Raw genomic sequence first — 14,337 nt, 5'->3', positions numbered from 1 at the left:
TTGCCGGACCACTCGGGTTCCTGTCTTGTCATCTGTCAACCCAGGGGCTCCCCACTGCACTTCAGTCCTCCTTCCCAAACTTATTGTTTTCACATCTTCCAACTGTTTTCTTTGCCAGTACTCTCGCTGTCGAGAGCACCGGTCAGGAAAGAGGTCGTTTTCTCCGCCCCGCAGTCAGAGTGCTGGAAGTCACTCTCTGAAAATCCCCTCCGGAACTCAACAGCGGGCCCTGTTACTGTCTTTTGGGCCGTCCGTGTTCAGTCGGTGCCACGAAGCAAGCGTGATGACCGCTCGTGGCCCAGGAAAGAGAAGACACTTGGGTGAACCCCACATTCTGTAACTCCCGCCGACCCTGAACCTGGAAGAAAGCTTGCACTCGGTGATCATCTGCATCACAGTAAATAACACCCCAATTTCATTCTTTATAGTGTGTTCACAGAGACCTGGCAGCCAGGAACGTGCTCGTGACCCACGGGAAAGTGGTGAAGATCTGTGACTTTGGACTGGCTCGAGATATCATGAGTGACTCCAACTACGTTATCCGGGGCAATGTGAGGCTGCTACTTCGTACACGTTTTTTTATGCCGTCGCTTTGTGTTTTGTCGTTGTTACAGTAGACAGCCGCACTCACTGTGGTGCGTGTTTGAGTCACGGCCACGTCCGAACACTTGCTCACGGCAGTTAGCTTTCTTAGGCTTGACAGCTTTTTCTGTAGCTTCAGGGAATATCCCAGCTGTAATAAAAGCCGAGTAAAGGAGCATCACCTCTGTCACAGCAGATCAGGTAGGGACCTTGGAGCACAAGCCACACTTTAAACAAAACCCGTTACCTGAGCCTACAGTTCCCGGAGCTGTAAAGTGACCGGAGTCATGTTTCCAATCGCAGGATTTGGCAATAGCTACCATAAAACGTTTTTTTTACGTACGACATATAAATTAAATGTTAAATGCAAAATCTTTAAAGGCACAACATTGAACGTAAATGTTAGCTAGTGAATGTTTAGCATCTTATGACTGCCACACAGGGAGACCTAAAACATGACTGAATACAAAAAATTTAAAAAATTAAATAATTAATTAATTAATTAAAAAATTAAAAAATCCCTAAGGACAGATATGGGTTTTTTATTTTATTTTATTTTTATTTTAGAGAGAGAACGCGCAGGGGAGAGGGGCAGGGGGACAGAGCCAGTCTTCAGCAGGCTTCAGGTTCAGCGCTGAGCCCTATGTGGGGCTTGATCCCAAGACCCTGGGATCATGACCTGAGTCGACACCAAGGGTCAGATGCTCAGCCGACTGAGCCACCGAGGCGCCCTGTTTTTGTTTTTTTTTTTTTTTAATTTAAGATTTTATTTTTAAGTAGTTTCTACACCCAGCGTGGGGCTCGAACTCATAACCCTGAGATCAAGAGTCACATGCTCTACTGAGTGAGCCAGCCAAGTGCCCCCCGATGTGTTATTTATAAGAGAACTATTAGAAATACTAAATGATAAATTTGTGCAGTGAAAGAACGTGGCTGTAAGAATTACAACACCTGGAGTTAAGCCCCTGTCCTTACGTTTTGGAATTTCTGGGTGCTTTTTTTGTCCCCACTTGTGAAATGATCATAACGGCGAGTGCTGACACAGTGCCTACTGTGTGCTTAGCACTATTCTAAGTGCTTTACATATATTCATTTAGTCCTCAAAGCACCTCTCTTGGGGATGAGGAAACCGAGGCCCAGAAACGTAACTCTGCCCATGATTACACAGCACGTGGATTAGAGCACGGATGGGCTGAGCCCCAAGTCTGTGCATAACCGCTGGGACACGTGCAGCGTTTCCCGTGAGGATTATACGCTTCCCTCACTGGGGTTGTTGTGGGAATAAACCAGTAAAACCAACATGAAAGCACCTGTCCGGGGGAAACGGCCAATAAACGTTAAAAATCAAATTAAACTGCATTCCCATTAGCATCAAATAACCATCCGGGCTGATGTTAGATCCATACCTCACTCGTTGGAGCTGAATCATAAATATGATCAAAGCTTCTGTGTGGCTGTGCAGTTTTTAACCTTACTAGCTGGCAGTCTCTTACGTGGGAAGGTGAATTTCATGTGGCACCTCGGTTAATCCGTGTAATTAATCAAATTAGCCAGACCGGCCTGTTTGGTTTTACCAGCTCATCGGTTTGTGCAGGATTTAAAATCGGGTTTCTTTCTTGAGCTTCAGTTTTGTTTTGTTTTGTTTGTATTTCCTTCAATAATCTCTACGCACGATGTGGGGCTCGAACTCGTGACTCCCAGGTCGGGGCGCAGGCTCTACTGACTGAGTCGGCAAAGTACCCTTCGAGCTCTGATTTCACTTGGCAGGTTAAACGTGCGTGGTGAGGGGCTGCTCAACTCACGAGAAAGAAAATACTACAAAAAACTCTACCCCGGGAACCTATCCACCCCTACGTCTTGGTTCCGATCCCAGGCTGCACTAACTCAAAACCCGCCTCTCGTGCTCCTGGAAATTATTAAAGCCACAGAAGCCAGCCTGGTATCATTCCTGGAAGAGATGGCGTGTGCTCCCTTCACCACATTCCTGTAGGTGGTATTTCCACTAAAGTCCTTCCAAGAAGGTCGTCCACTAATTTACCAGCATCTCCTTACCTCTGGTCACCTGACTGGTTCCTCCTTCATGGTGTCTGCTGTGACACTTACCCATTTCCAAGCACAAGCCTTTTGTTCACGAGGAGTTTTAAAGAGATACCGGTTGATTTTTTTTTTTTTAAGCCTATTATTAGAATGTTGATTTGAAAGTGAAACACTTCCCCTTGGGCAATATGATCTCCTCAATTAAGGATTAAGAGCGGCTTTAGGAAGAAAATACACTTTATTATCGGCTAATAAGAGAAAAGAAACACGCGTCGTTCAGTCCGTTCACCACCCATCACCACTGATCGGTCCCCTCTTGGATTCCGCACAGGCCCGTCTCCCTGTAAAGTGGATGGCTCCCGAAAGCTTATTTGAAGGGGTCTACACCATAAAGAGTGACGTCTGGTCGTATGGAATATTACTCTGGGAAATATTCTCACTTGGTAAGTTTCGCAGTTTGCTGCCAGCCGTTGCCCCCCACACGCTATCCCATTCCTAAATCAGGGTGCATGACCCGTGACCTCTAATGCTCCCCAGAGCTGGCTCGTCCTTATCTCTACGCAGTGTGTGCCGTTTCACGTTTGTTTTCTTTTTTAACTCTTTTTAATGTTTATTTATTTTTCAGAGAGAGAGACCAGGGGAGGGGCAGAGAGAGAGGGAGACACAGAATCGGAAGCAGGCTCCGGGCTCTGAGCCATCAGCCCAGAGCCCGACGCGGGGCTCGAACTCACGAGCCGCGAGACCGTGACCTGAGTCAAAGTCGGAAGCTCAACCGACTGAGCCACCCAGGCGCCCCCTTTTGGTTTTCATTTTTTTTCCCAATGTTTATTTAGAGACAGAGAGAGACAGAGCATGAGCAGGGGAGGGGCAGAGAGAGAGGGAGACACAGGATCCGAAGCAGGCTCCAGGCTCCGAGCTGTCGGCACAGAGCCCGACGCGGGGCTCGAACTCACGATCCCTGAGATCATCACCTGAGCCAAAGCTGGATGATTAACGGACTGAGCCACCCGGGCGCCCCCATTTCGTGCTTTATTTGTGGTGTCTGTAGGTCTGTCTACCCCCACCGGGCTATACCCACCGGCCGGAGGGCAGAAGTCGTGACTCTCCCCGCCCACAGCCTCACGCCAAGCAGTGTCGGGCCCACGGGAGCTCTCGGTCCGTGCTTGTTCGTTGTTGAGTGAATGAAGAAACGAATGAGATGGTTTCTCCTCCCTAACGTTTTCCTCAGGTGTCAATCCTTACCCTGGCATTCCGGTTGACGCTAACTTCTATAAACTCATCCAGAGTGGATTTAAGATGGACCAGCCATTTTATGCTACAGAAGAAATGTAAGTTCAAATCACAGGGCAAGGTGGCCGAAATAGCCAGGCCACAGCTGAGCAGCTGTACGGGGCCTCCGCTTCCCTTGGTCCAGCTTTCCTCTCCTTACTCCTCCTCTTCTTGCTTTGACAGATACTTTATAATGCAATCCTGCTGGGCTTTTGACTCGAGGAAACGGCCGTCCTTCCCCAACCTGACCTCGTTTTTAGGATGTCAGCTGGCCGACGCAGAAGAAGCGGTAGGTAGCAGCACCCTGCTTGACAAGGCGATGCTGGAGGGGCGCCCCGGGGGCTCAGCTGGTTGGGCGGCCGGCTCTTGGTTTCGGCTCGGGTGGTGACCTCCCGAGTTCGGGGGTTCGAGCCCCGCATCGGGCTCTGTGCTGGCAGCGTGGAGCTTGCTTGGGATTCCCTCTCCCTCCCTCTCTCCCTGCCCCTCCCCGACTGGTGCTGTCTCTCTCTGAACAAGTAAACTTGAAAAGGCGTCCTTAGAAAGGAAAGCGATAACTCAGAACACACGCTGGCTTCCTGAGACCCAAAGATACTACGTTGTCTTTCTCACCGCCATTTGTCTCGTTTGCCCTTTAAAAGTTGTGTGGGGTGAGATATATTTATTGGTAACTGTTTTGTTTTTTTTTTTGCGGGGGGGCGGGGGAAGCTCTCCCTAAAGGTTTCGGCCAATTGAGAAATTAAATGTCCAGTGCACAGGACTAGACAACCAAATAAAACTGAATCCCTGAGCACCCCCCCCCCCCCGCCCCACCCCTGCCACCGACCGTCAGCATGCAGTAATCACACGACTCGGTCATGTAATACAGTATCGTGGAGGAAACATTGCCCTGCAGTCCTGAGAGTCGAATCCCAGTCCTACCACGCGGTCTCCTCATTGCTGTGTGCATTACGGCAAATCGTTCCTCTGGGTCTTACTTTTCTCACCTGTAAAATGGGTTGTCACGCCGGGTGATCCTTGAGCGCTGTGAACTTGGAATCCCTTTGCTAACTCTTCTCCCCGGTAATACAACCTGGCGTAGTGAACGGAACCATCCTCTAGAGGCCGTGGACAAAGGATGGGACCTTGGACCTCCAGTACCCAGGTTCAGATCTTGGCTCCGTCATTTACATCTTACAGGCCTCGATTAAGTCAATCTTTCGTTGGCTCTCAGTTTCCGTGTCTGAAATACGGGACTAACAGATCTTACTTTGGGGAGGTCTAAAGAGTAAATAAACTGATGTATGTGCAGAGACTTCCCACACAGCAGGCACTTGGTAGTTAATAAATGTTAGCTGCATAGGCACCTGACTCTTTACATGGATTGTCTGTGCTCTTTGTCTAAACTACTGAGTCCGTTTTCAATTCTGTGGCCTCTCCAGAGACCTGGGTATAGGTCGTGTGTGGCCTGTCCTCCTGGCAGGGTGTTCGAAGAATCCCATTCGATCATTCGTCCGTTTGCTTGTTTGTTTCTGGGCTTTGTTGTGGTTGTTGTTTTGGTGAGAGAGTGAGCATGAGCAGGGGAGGGGCAGAGAGAGGGGGGAACAGAGGATCCGAAGCAGGATCAGCACAGCCAGCAGCGAGCCCAGCGCGGGGCTCGAACTCACAGACCATGAGATCGTGACCTGAGCCGAGGTCGGACGCCTAACCGACTGAGCCCCCTCCGGGCGCCCCTGAAAAAAAAAATCACATTTGGAAACGAAAATATTGTCAGGGAATTAGGTCCAGAAAGTCAGGGGAGATGGAAAGCCTCAGGGCTATCGAGTAGATAACCCGGAAATAGTTAATGACGCTATAAGAGAAACTGAAAGAAGAATCGTGGAGAGAAAACAACAAAGGAGCTGTTGAGGCAAAGAGAAAGCACCAAGTAATTTTCCCTGGCTGGGGAGCTGGCTTTGGATTCACAGAGGTCTTATTTGCGCTAGAATTTTGGGAAGAATGAGTAGTATTTTGGCTGCTGGGGGATGGGGGGTTGGTGGCGTGTTCCAGGCTGGATGAGTGACGGAAGTAAAGGTTCACAGGTGAGAGAGGCGAATGGAAAACAAATGGTTGTGGCTAAAGTATAGGGCGAGTGGGGGAACACGGAGGAAAACAAGACTATAAAGGTAGCGGGCCAGGGTGGAGGGTCCGCTGCGGCCGAACCGTCCCTTGGCTTTGTTCAGGACCGCCTTGGACTCGGTGTGCAGCTCTCCTCTGTCCCCATGCCCCCAGGACGTCCGAATCCCTCTCCCTCTGTTCAGGGGGCCTTCGACATATCAGGGATTGTTGACTGGCAAGGTCTCCACGGACGATGACTCAGCTGAGGGTATCCAAGCTCAGGGACAGCCCTTCAACTTCTCCCCCCCGGTTCTCTTCCTCTCTGCCCCCTGACCCTCCGTGATGGAAAGTTCTTTTCCCTACCCGTCGCAGAGCCACTGATGGCCCGCTGTAGCTCCTTTAGGTAAATGACAAAATAGTGTCCCTGCCAGGGAGACATTCATCCACCCAGCCCCCGTGGGGAGCCTCTCACCCCCGGCTGGTGCAGTGGGCTCCAGTCTAGAAGCCTGGGGCGCAGAGCAGAGATTGGACTTCAGGCCCCCCTTGCCCGCTTGGCTGGGCACCTCAGAGCGAGGCATGATCTCCGCAGCCGTGCCCACTGCGAGCAGACCCTGGCTCCTCCTGTGTCGCCGTTCCGTGGTTTCTCTTCACACCTCCCGAGCACAGCCACGTGTCGTCTCTTGAGTGGGAAGACAGGCCTTGCCAGCGTGCCTGGGGTAACATCTCCTGCTCCGCCTGTGAATGCTTTTTGTAGAATCCGGTTTTGCTCCATCGTGGACTCGGGAAGCAAATGGCCCCCGGGGAACCAGTGAGAAGAGGAGGGAAGCACGCGGAGGAAACACAGGTTAATGCTTTGAGGTGCAACTTACAGCAGGGAGATCGTCGGACAACGTGCTAAGGCAATGAGGATTTGTGGAACCGGGGAGGATTTGCAGAATGCACAGACATGCTTCAAGATTTGTCTCGAAGCCCAGATCACGACGTGTGTGACAGATGTTAACCGGGCTTATGGTGGTGACCCTCTCGCAATAGACACCCAGAGACGAATCGTGTCGTACGCCTGAAGCCAATCCAGTGTTACGTGTCCCTTATACATCCGTTTTTTTTTTTTTTTAAAAAGGAGCCAGATCAAGTTATTCCCTCGTCTCCAAAGACCCCCTCTGTAACTTCTCCGGTCAGTTTTCAGGGTCCTTCTTCTGAGTCCCCATAACACTATGTGACACTCTGAGACTCAGTGTTGTGTGATAGTTTTGCTTTCCCATCACTAGACTTGGCTCACGAGGTCAAGGACATGCACTGTTCATCTTCACGTCACCTGCGTGGTCCCACAGGCAGGAGACACTCACAGCATGAGGGTACGTGGGAGGCCCCGTCTGTTTTGTTCACTGTGACATACCCAGTGCTTAGCGTATAGAAAGGGCTAAGCAACGGTATCGGGAAGAAAGGAAGCGTAAAAGCAAGTTTGGGGAGGCAAAAGCGAAACAGCACAAGGAAGGACATCCGTTAAGAGGTGACTGTGGCAGCAGAGGTGAGCAAAGGAGGGAGTGAACTGGACCGCGGCAGGGGGGAGGGGTGCAGAGGAAAGGGACACACGGCTCCTGTTTCAAGAAAGGGGCCTGAACTCACATCACCTCTCCTTTCATATCAGTGCCCACAAATTATAGGATATATAATATATAATATAGAACTGTATTATAAATGTATCATATATAATGTATTGCAAATAAATATAATACAAAGGATTTGTATTTGTAATACAAATTTGTATATTGTAATACAAATACAAATATTTAATATAAATATTAAAATATAGATATATACACTACATATTTTTATTACTTTTTATTTTATGTATTAAAATTTTTTTTAATTTTTTTTTTTTTTTTTTAATTTTTGGCACAGAGAGAGACAGAGCATGAACGGGGGAGGGGCAGAGAGAGAGGGAGACACAGAATCGGAAACAGGCTCCAGGCTCCGAGCCATCAGCCCAGAGCCTGACGCGGGGCTCGAACTCACGGACCGCGAGATCGTGACCTGGCTGAAGTCGGACGCTTAGCCGACTGCGCCACCCAGGCGCCCCTAATGTTTATTTTTGAGAGAGAGGGACAGACAGAGCATGAACGGGGGAGGGCAGGAAGTGAGGGAGACTCAGAATCCCAAGCAGGCTCCAGGCTCTGAGCCATCAGCGCAGAGCCCGATGCGGGGCTCGAACTCACGAACCAGGAGATCACGACATGAGCCGAAGTCGGACACTTAACCCGCTGAGCCACCCAGGCTCCCCTGTTATATATTTTTAAAGAAGTGAGGCCATAATTGCCTTTGAAAGCCAGAAGGCCATCTCTGTGGACCGGGAACGGTGGAAAACCCCTGGGATGATGAAAGCAGTTAGGACTGAAGGGAGAAGACCCACGACAGAGGACTCTTTGAAAGGATAAGGACACGTGCTTCCCTAACGGGCAGGGAGAGGTCTGGTAGGATCTTGCAGTGGTTCCACAGTGGGGGCAGCCACACTGTTAAGTACACGTAAGAATAAAGCAAGTGTTAAAAAATGTGAGTATAACCACCGTTAAAAGAGAATATAATATATCTCAGGCGTAGTGTAGAAATAAAAATATAGTTTATAATCTCAGGTGTGGGGCGCCTGGGTGGCTCAGTAGGTTAAGCGTCCGACTTTGGGCTCAGGTCATGATCTCACCGCTCGTGAGTAAGTTCAAGCGCCACATCGGGCTCTGTGCTGACAGCTCGGAGCCTGGAGCCTGCTTCAGATTCTGTGTCTCCCTCTCTCTCTCTGCCCCTCCCCTGCTTGCTCCCTGTCTCTCTCTCTCTCAATAAATAAATAAATAAACAAACAAACAAACAATTATAATCTCAGGTGTAGCGTAGAAATAAAAAAAGGACCATAGAAAACTTGATCAACCCAACAAAGCAGGGGAGAGAGAAACAAAGAACATTCATGGAAATAGAAAAAAAACACAAAAAAGCAGGATTCGTAAGTCCACTTAGGAAAGAGAATTTCAAAATAAATGTACCTGTCATCATACAGGCACATTAACTGACCTCAGTGCAGTGGAATGGGACATCGCCAAGAACAACCAAAAAGGCCCCAACATCTGACGTCAGAGATGAAAATCCCTGCTTACAGAAGTCTTTGGTTCACAAGAAGGAGGAGGAAGGAAAAAGAAATAAAAATAGACCCTGCTTATTAAAACCTGTAGGAGCCAGCCACGTTTATAATTCTAAATTCATTTGTTAGAAAACAAAAAAGTATGAAAATGAATGACTTCAACTTTCAACTCAAGAAACTAAGAAAAAAAAAACAAAACCAAACAGCAATGTATGAGGAGACAGAGAGGAAGAAGAGAAAGAACAAAGCAGCAGAACAGAACTAATAGACGGGCACCTGGGTGGCTCAGGCGGTTAAACATCTGTCTTCGGCTCAGGTCGTGATCTCGCAGTTCATGGGTTCGAGCCCCGCATCGGGCTCTGTGCTGACAGGTCAGAGCCTGGAGCCTGCTTCGGATTCTGTGTCTCCCTCTCTCTCTGTGTCCCTCCCTGCTCGCTCTCTGTCTCTCTTTCTCTCAAAAATAAACAAATATTAAAAAAAAAAAAAAAGAACTAATATTGACACAGGCAGAATTCATTAAACTGAGAGTAGCCCCCAAAACAAAATAATAGTGATGGTCAGGAAAGCCAAAAGTTGTTTTTAAACTAATAATTTACGTTAAAAAAAAAATTTAAAAAAAAAAGGGGGGGGGCGCCTGGGTGGCTCAGTCGGTTAAGCGGCCGACTTCGGCTCAGGTCACGATCTCGCGGTCCGTGAGTTCGAGCCCCGCGTCCGGCTCTGGGCTAATGGCTCAGAGCCTGGAGCCTGTTTCAGATTCTGTGTCTCCCTCTCTCTCTGACCCTCCCCCGTTCATGCTCTGTCTCTCTCTGTCTCAAAAATAAATAAACGTTAAAAAAAAATTTTTTTTTAACTAATAATTTAATTGCTCCCATTTTTGGCGTCATGCACACTTACTAACATGTTACCCATAATAATACATTTAATTCTCATTTCAGTCTCACGAAGTAAGTTCTACCATTACCTCTTTTGCAGATCAGTAAACAGAGATACAGAGAGGTTCAGTAATTTGCCCAAGGTCACACAGTAAGGGTCAGACTTAGGGGTTAATACACCAGTCTGGAAGTGGTTGACACTGTATATTAATATTGTATATTAACACAGTGTACAAATATACCACTAAAGCACCCTAGGAAGAGAGCAGTTAAGAAAGAAGAGACAGCACAAATAAGATTCAGGATAAAAAGAACATAATTATGGATAGGGACACCATTTTCTTTTCTTTTTTTTTAAAAAAAATTTTATTTTAATGTTTATTCTCGAGAGGGAGACAGACAGAGACAGAGCATGAACGGGGGAGGGTCAGAGAGAGAGGGAGACACAGAATCCGAAGCAGGTTCAGGGCTCCGAGCTCTCAGCCCAGAGCCCGATGCAGGGCTCGAACTCACAAACCGTGAGATCATGACCTGAGCCGAAGTCGGTCGCTTAATGGGACACCATTTTCAAAAGTATAAGAAAACCTTACCCACCTCTTTACACGGATGCACTTGGAAAGCTGGGGTTTCAAAATTTTTATAAGGAGAATGTACTTACGGATTACTTGGGCCATTAAAAATTCATTTAAAAAATCACTTACAGGGGTGAAGGAGGTACAGGCTTCCGGTTATAATGACTAAGTCACCAGGATGAAAGGTACAGCGTAGGGAATAAGTCAGTGGTAGTGTAACGAAAAGTGTATGGTGACAGAAGGCAGCCACGCTCTGGTGAACACGGTAACATACAGACTCGTGGAATCACTATGTTGTACACCTGAAGCTGATGTAACATTGTGTGTCACTTATACGTCAGTTAGACCAATTACGTAAATAAAAATCCCTGAAAGAAATGGAAAAGGAAGACATGAAAAGCAGTGATATACCCGAACGCGCCCCAGGGACGGACTGACTGGCTCTGGGAGCACAGCGAACTCGAGGAGATGGTTCCAGAACTTCTGGATCACGGGACTGGCAGTGCGCCAAGTGGAATTGCAAACACAGGAAGCAGGGAAGGTTTGGGGATGAAAGATCATGAATACAGGTTGGGTTTGAAGGGTCCCTGGTGTTTCTGTCACAGCCTCGCTCGGAGGGTTAGACATCCAATGCCCGAGATGTACGTTTGGTTCAACAGGTCATGACCAACTGCTGCTTTCCGAAAAACACATATCATCCCTGTTCATCCTTCCGGGTACAGGCAGAGTGTTATTGTGCAGACCAGGGTCAAAAGGATATTTCTCTCGATCTGCTTTCCAGAAAGAAAAAAATTAAAGAGTAGGAGGCGGTCCGCTCAGTTACCAAACTGTGAAAAACAGACAACCCTTGTCTTGTCGTAAGGCTCTGGAGAAAATAGTGTTCCCAAACACAGCTGACGGTGCAGCCTGAGTGTTTCAGCACTCAAGTGTGCGTCCCCTTGGACCCAGAGATGCCACTTCCCCGTTCATCCCAGAGACAGACGAGGCCAGTGTAACCTTTGCAGTTTTATGTTACATAGCCAGTCCACCGAAAGGTTAGTTAGGGGCGGCCGGGTGGCTCAGTCCGCCGAGGTCCAACTTTTGGTGGTGGCTCAGGTCATGATCTCGCGGTCGTGGGATTGAACCCCATGTCCGGCTCCTCGCCGAGCATGGAGACTGCTTGGGCTTCTCTCCCTCCCTCTGTCTCTCTGTCTCTCTCTCTCTCTCTGCCCCTCCCCCTCTTGCACTCCATCTCTCAAAAATAAATAAAGGATTGGTTGATTTTAAAGAAGTTTAGTGATGGTACATCAGTACTATGGAATGCTAGGCTGCTGTCAAAAAGATGAACGTGCTCCCATTCCGTCAACAGGGAAAATATATAACGCACGTAACATCCGGACACATATTAGCAACTCAGAATAAGGCTCGAAACCAGAATCTACACTCTCAGCCTACGGATACACAATTGTGTATGCACAGCAGACTATAACGGTGGCCACCTCTGATGAGTTTAGCTTGTTTTCTATACATCTTCCTATATGGCTTACGTTATCTCTATGAATGTGCATTAACTTTATCATCAGACAAAAAATAGAACTGCTTTCATTTTGGAAAAGCACTCTAAAGTCACCCAAGTGAAACTCAAGCATCAGTCCCCCGTATTAATTGCATAATGAACAGGTCTCTCTTAGTGGCCTTTCTCTTTTATGGTTTTACCGCACAGCTTTAGGATTTCTAGATCGAGATTTTGTAGCCAAGATTAGAAATAATAAGGGAATAAAATGCTCGACTTGATTTCTCCATGAATAAAAGGACCGAATCTGCTTTGTCAATTAATATCCTCTTAAGATTATCCTCTAAGGCTTATGTATGGTAATAGCAAGTAATTTGCAATAAAGCCCCGTGACATGTACGTCATCATCGGATGGTAACCAGTGTTGTGTCTTGTTTCCCACATTCAGATGTATCAGAACACGGATGGCCATGTTTCCGACCGTCCTTCCGTCTACCAAAACAGGCAACCTTACAGCAGAGAGGTGGAATCGGGTTTACTCACCCCACAGGCTCCTGTCGAAGATTCCTAGAGAAACGACTTAGTCTTAAGGACTTCCTCCCTTCAACCCCCAGCTTAAACAGGCTATAGATTACCAAAACAGGATTAATCTCATCACTAAAAGAAAGTATATTCTCAACTGCTGCTTTGCTGGACTTTTCTCTAGAAGCTCTCTGTATTTACTCTTGTTTTCAAAGGAACTTTTGTAAAAAATCACATCATCCTTTGCACAAGGCAGGAAGAGCTGATAATTAACTTTATTGGAGCATCTACCCACATCCAAAGGCCTTCTCAGTCTGGCTTCAGTGAAAATTGTGTACCTGAACTATAGTATATTCTTGTAAATACATAAAACAAAAGCATTTTGCTAAGGAGAAGCTGATATGATTTTTTTAAATCTATGTTTTAAAACAATATGTAACTTTTCCAGCTATTTAGTGATATATTTTATGAATGAAAATAAAATTTCTTCTTTAGAGTTGTTTGTCATTGAATTGTTTGCATGGTCTATTTAGGGAAAGACTTAACTGGAGGGGAGGAACCTAATGAAATTGTGTGCAATGTTCTGTATTTTTTTTTTTTTTTTCCTACTGAGAAGGTCCATCCTTTTGTTGGATCCTTAAAAGGATCTGTGACTCCTGCCCCCAGACCAGGAACCAAACAGCTGGCGAAGGCTTGCTTTTCTGCAGCACTCCATTGATTCAGCCTCCCTCGTCCTTTGAAGCTTAGCTCCCTCCCTCCCACAGGCTTACAAACTTGGACTTGCCCCTGTCCTTACATTCCAGTGTGGTTCTTGGTGAAGGTCTGCCTTCTCTTGTCCTCCCTTCCAGTGCCTCGGTTAAGATAAGAGCCCTGAAGCCAGTCCCGCTAGGCCGGACTTCTCTGTCCACCACTCTTTGCCATGCAACGTTGGTCAAGTAACTGAACTTCGTTAGGCCCCAGTCTCCCGTTCTGGAAGAAGAGATAATGATGGAAGGAATCTCTGTCACAGGGCTGCTGTAAGAATTAGATCGATAACACACATAATATACGCATGTCAAAAATATACACATTCACAGATGGTCCCCAACTTCTAGCGGTTCAACTCACTATTTTTCAACTTTACGACGGCGCAGAAGGGATACACGTTCAGTAGAGACGGCCCTTTGAATTTTGAATTTCGATCTTTTCCTGGGTTGGCGACATTACCCTCTTTCGTGATGCTGGACAGTAGAAGCTCCCAGTCTGCCGTGGGATCACAGGGTAAACAAGCAACACCCTGGCCAGCATTCTGGTTTTTTACTCTGGGTACGGTATTCCGTCTGTGACATGAGAGATCCAACACTTTATTATGAAATAGGCTGGGTGTAGATGATTTTGCCCAACTGGAGGCTGACATCAGTATTCTGAGCACATTTGAGGTGGGCCAGGCTAAGCTGTGATGTTCGGTAGGTTGGGTCTATTAAATACATTTCAACTTAGGATATTTTCAACTTACTGTGGGTTTACTGGAACATGGCCCCTCCTGGGATGTTTATTCCTCTTTAAGCCCGTGCTTTGTTGCTAGACTTGAGCTCTGTCTTAGGTCTTTCTCAGCTCCACCAGCCATCATGAGTGATGGCTTCCTCTGCTGAAATCTACAAGCTTCTTGTCCATATCATCCAACTGGCCCTTAACATGAACATCCTTTCTTTTCGCTTGGATTTCTTTCAAGCCACAAAAATGTATTATCTTTCAGTTCTATAGGTAAACAGTTCGACAAGTGTCCTTCTGGGCTAAAATCAAGGTGTCATCAGG

At 47.2% G+C, this 14,337-nt stretch overlaps 1 protein-coding gene across 4 annotated transcripts in view; it reads left to right on the top strand.

The window, feature by feature from the left end:
• The window catches only part of FLT3 (fms related receptor tyrosine kinase 3), a 122,090-nt gene extending 109,157 nt beyond the window's left edge, over nt 1–12,933 (top strand). For all 4 annotated transcript variants that reach the window (XM_042989084.1, XM_042989203.1, XM_042989143.1 and 1 more), the window contains 5 exons: nt 429–551; nt 2,951–3,062; nt 3,848–3,947; nt 4,072–4,177; nt 12,470–12,933. In XM_042989084.1, coding sequence (XP_042845018.1) covers nt 429–551; nt 2,951–3,062; nt 3,848–3,947; nt 4,072–4,177; nt 12,470–12,592 — 564 coding nt within the window. In that variant the 3' untranslated portion in view covers nt 12,593–12,933. The remainder of the gene's footprint in view (nt 1–428; nt 552–2,950; nt 3,063–3,847; nt 3,948–4,071; nt 4,178–12,469) is intronic.
• Nucleotides 12,934–14,337: the final 1,404 nt, after the last annotated feature.

Source organism: Panthera tigris, chromosome A1, assembly GCF_018350195.1.
Source record: "Panthera tigris isolate Pti1 chromosome A1, P.tigris_Pti1_mat1.1, whole genome shotgun sequence".
Classification (NCBI taxonomy): domain Eukaryota; kingdom Metazoa; phylum Chordata; class Mammalia; order Carnivora; family Felidae; genus Panthera; species Panthera tigris.
The sequence above is the reverse complement of the archived record's forward strand: the minus strand, read 5'-3'. Positions and strand labels throughout refer to the sequence as shown.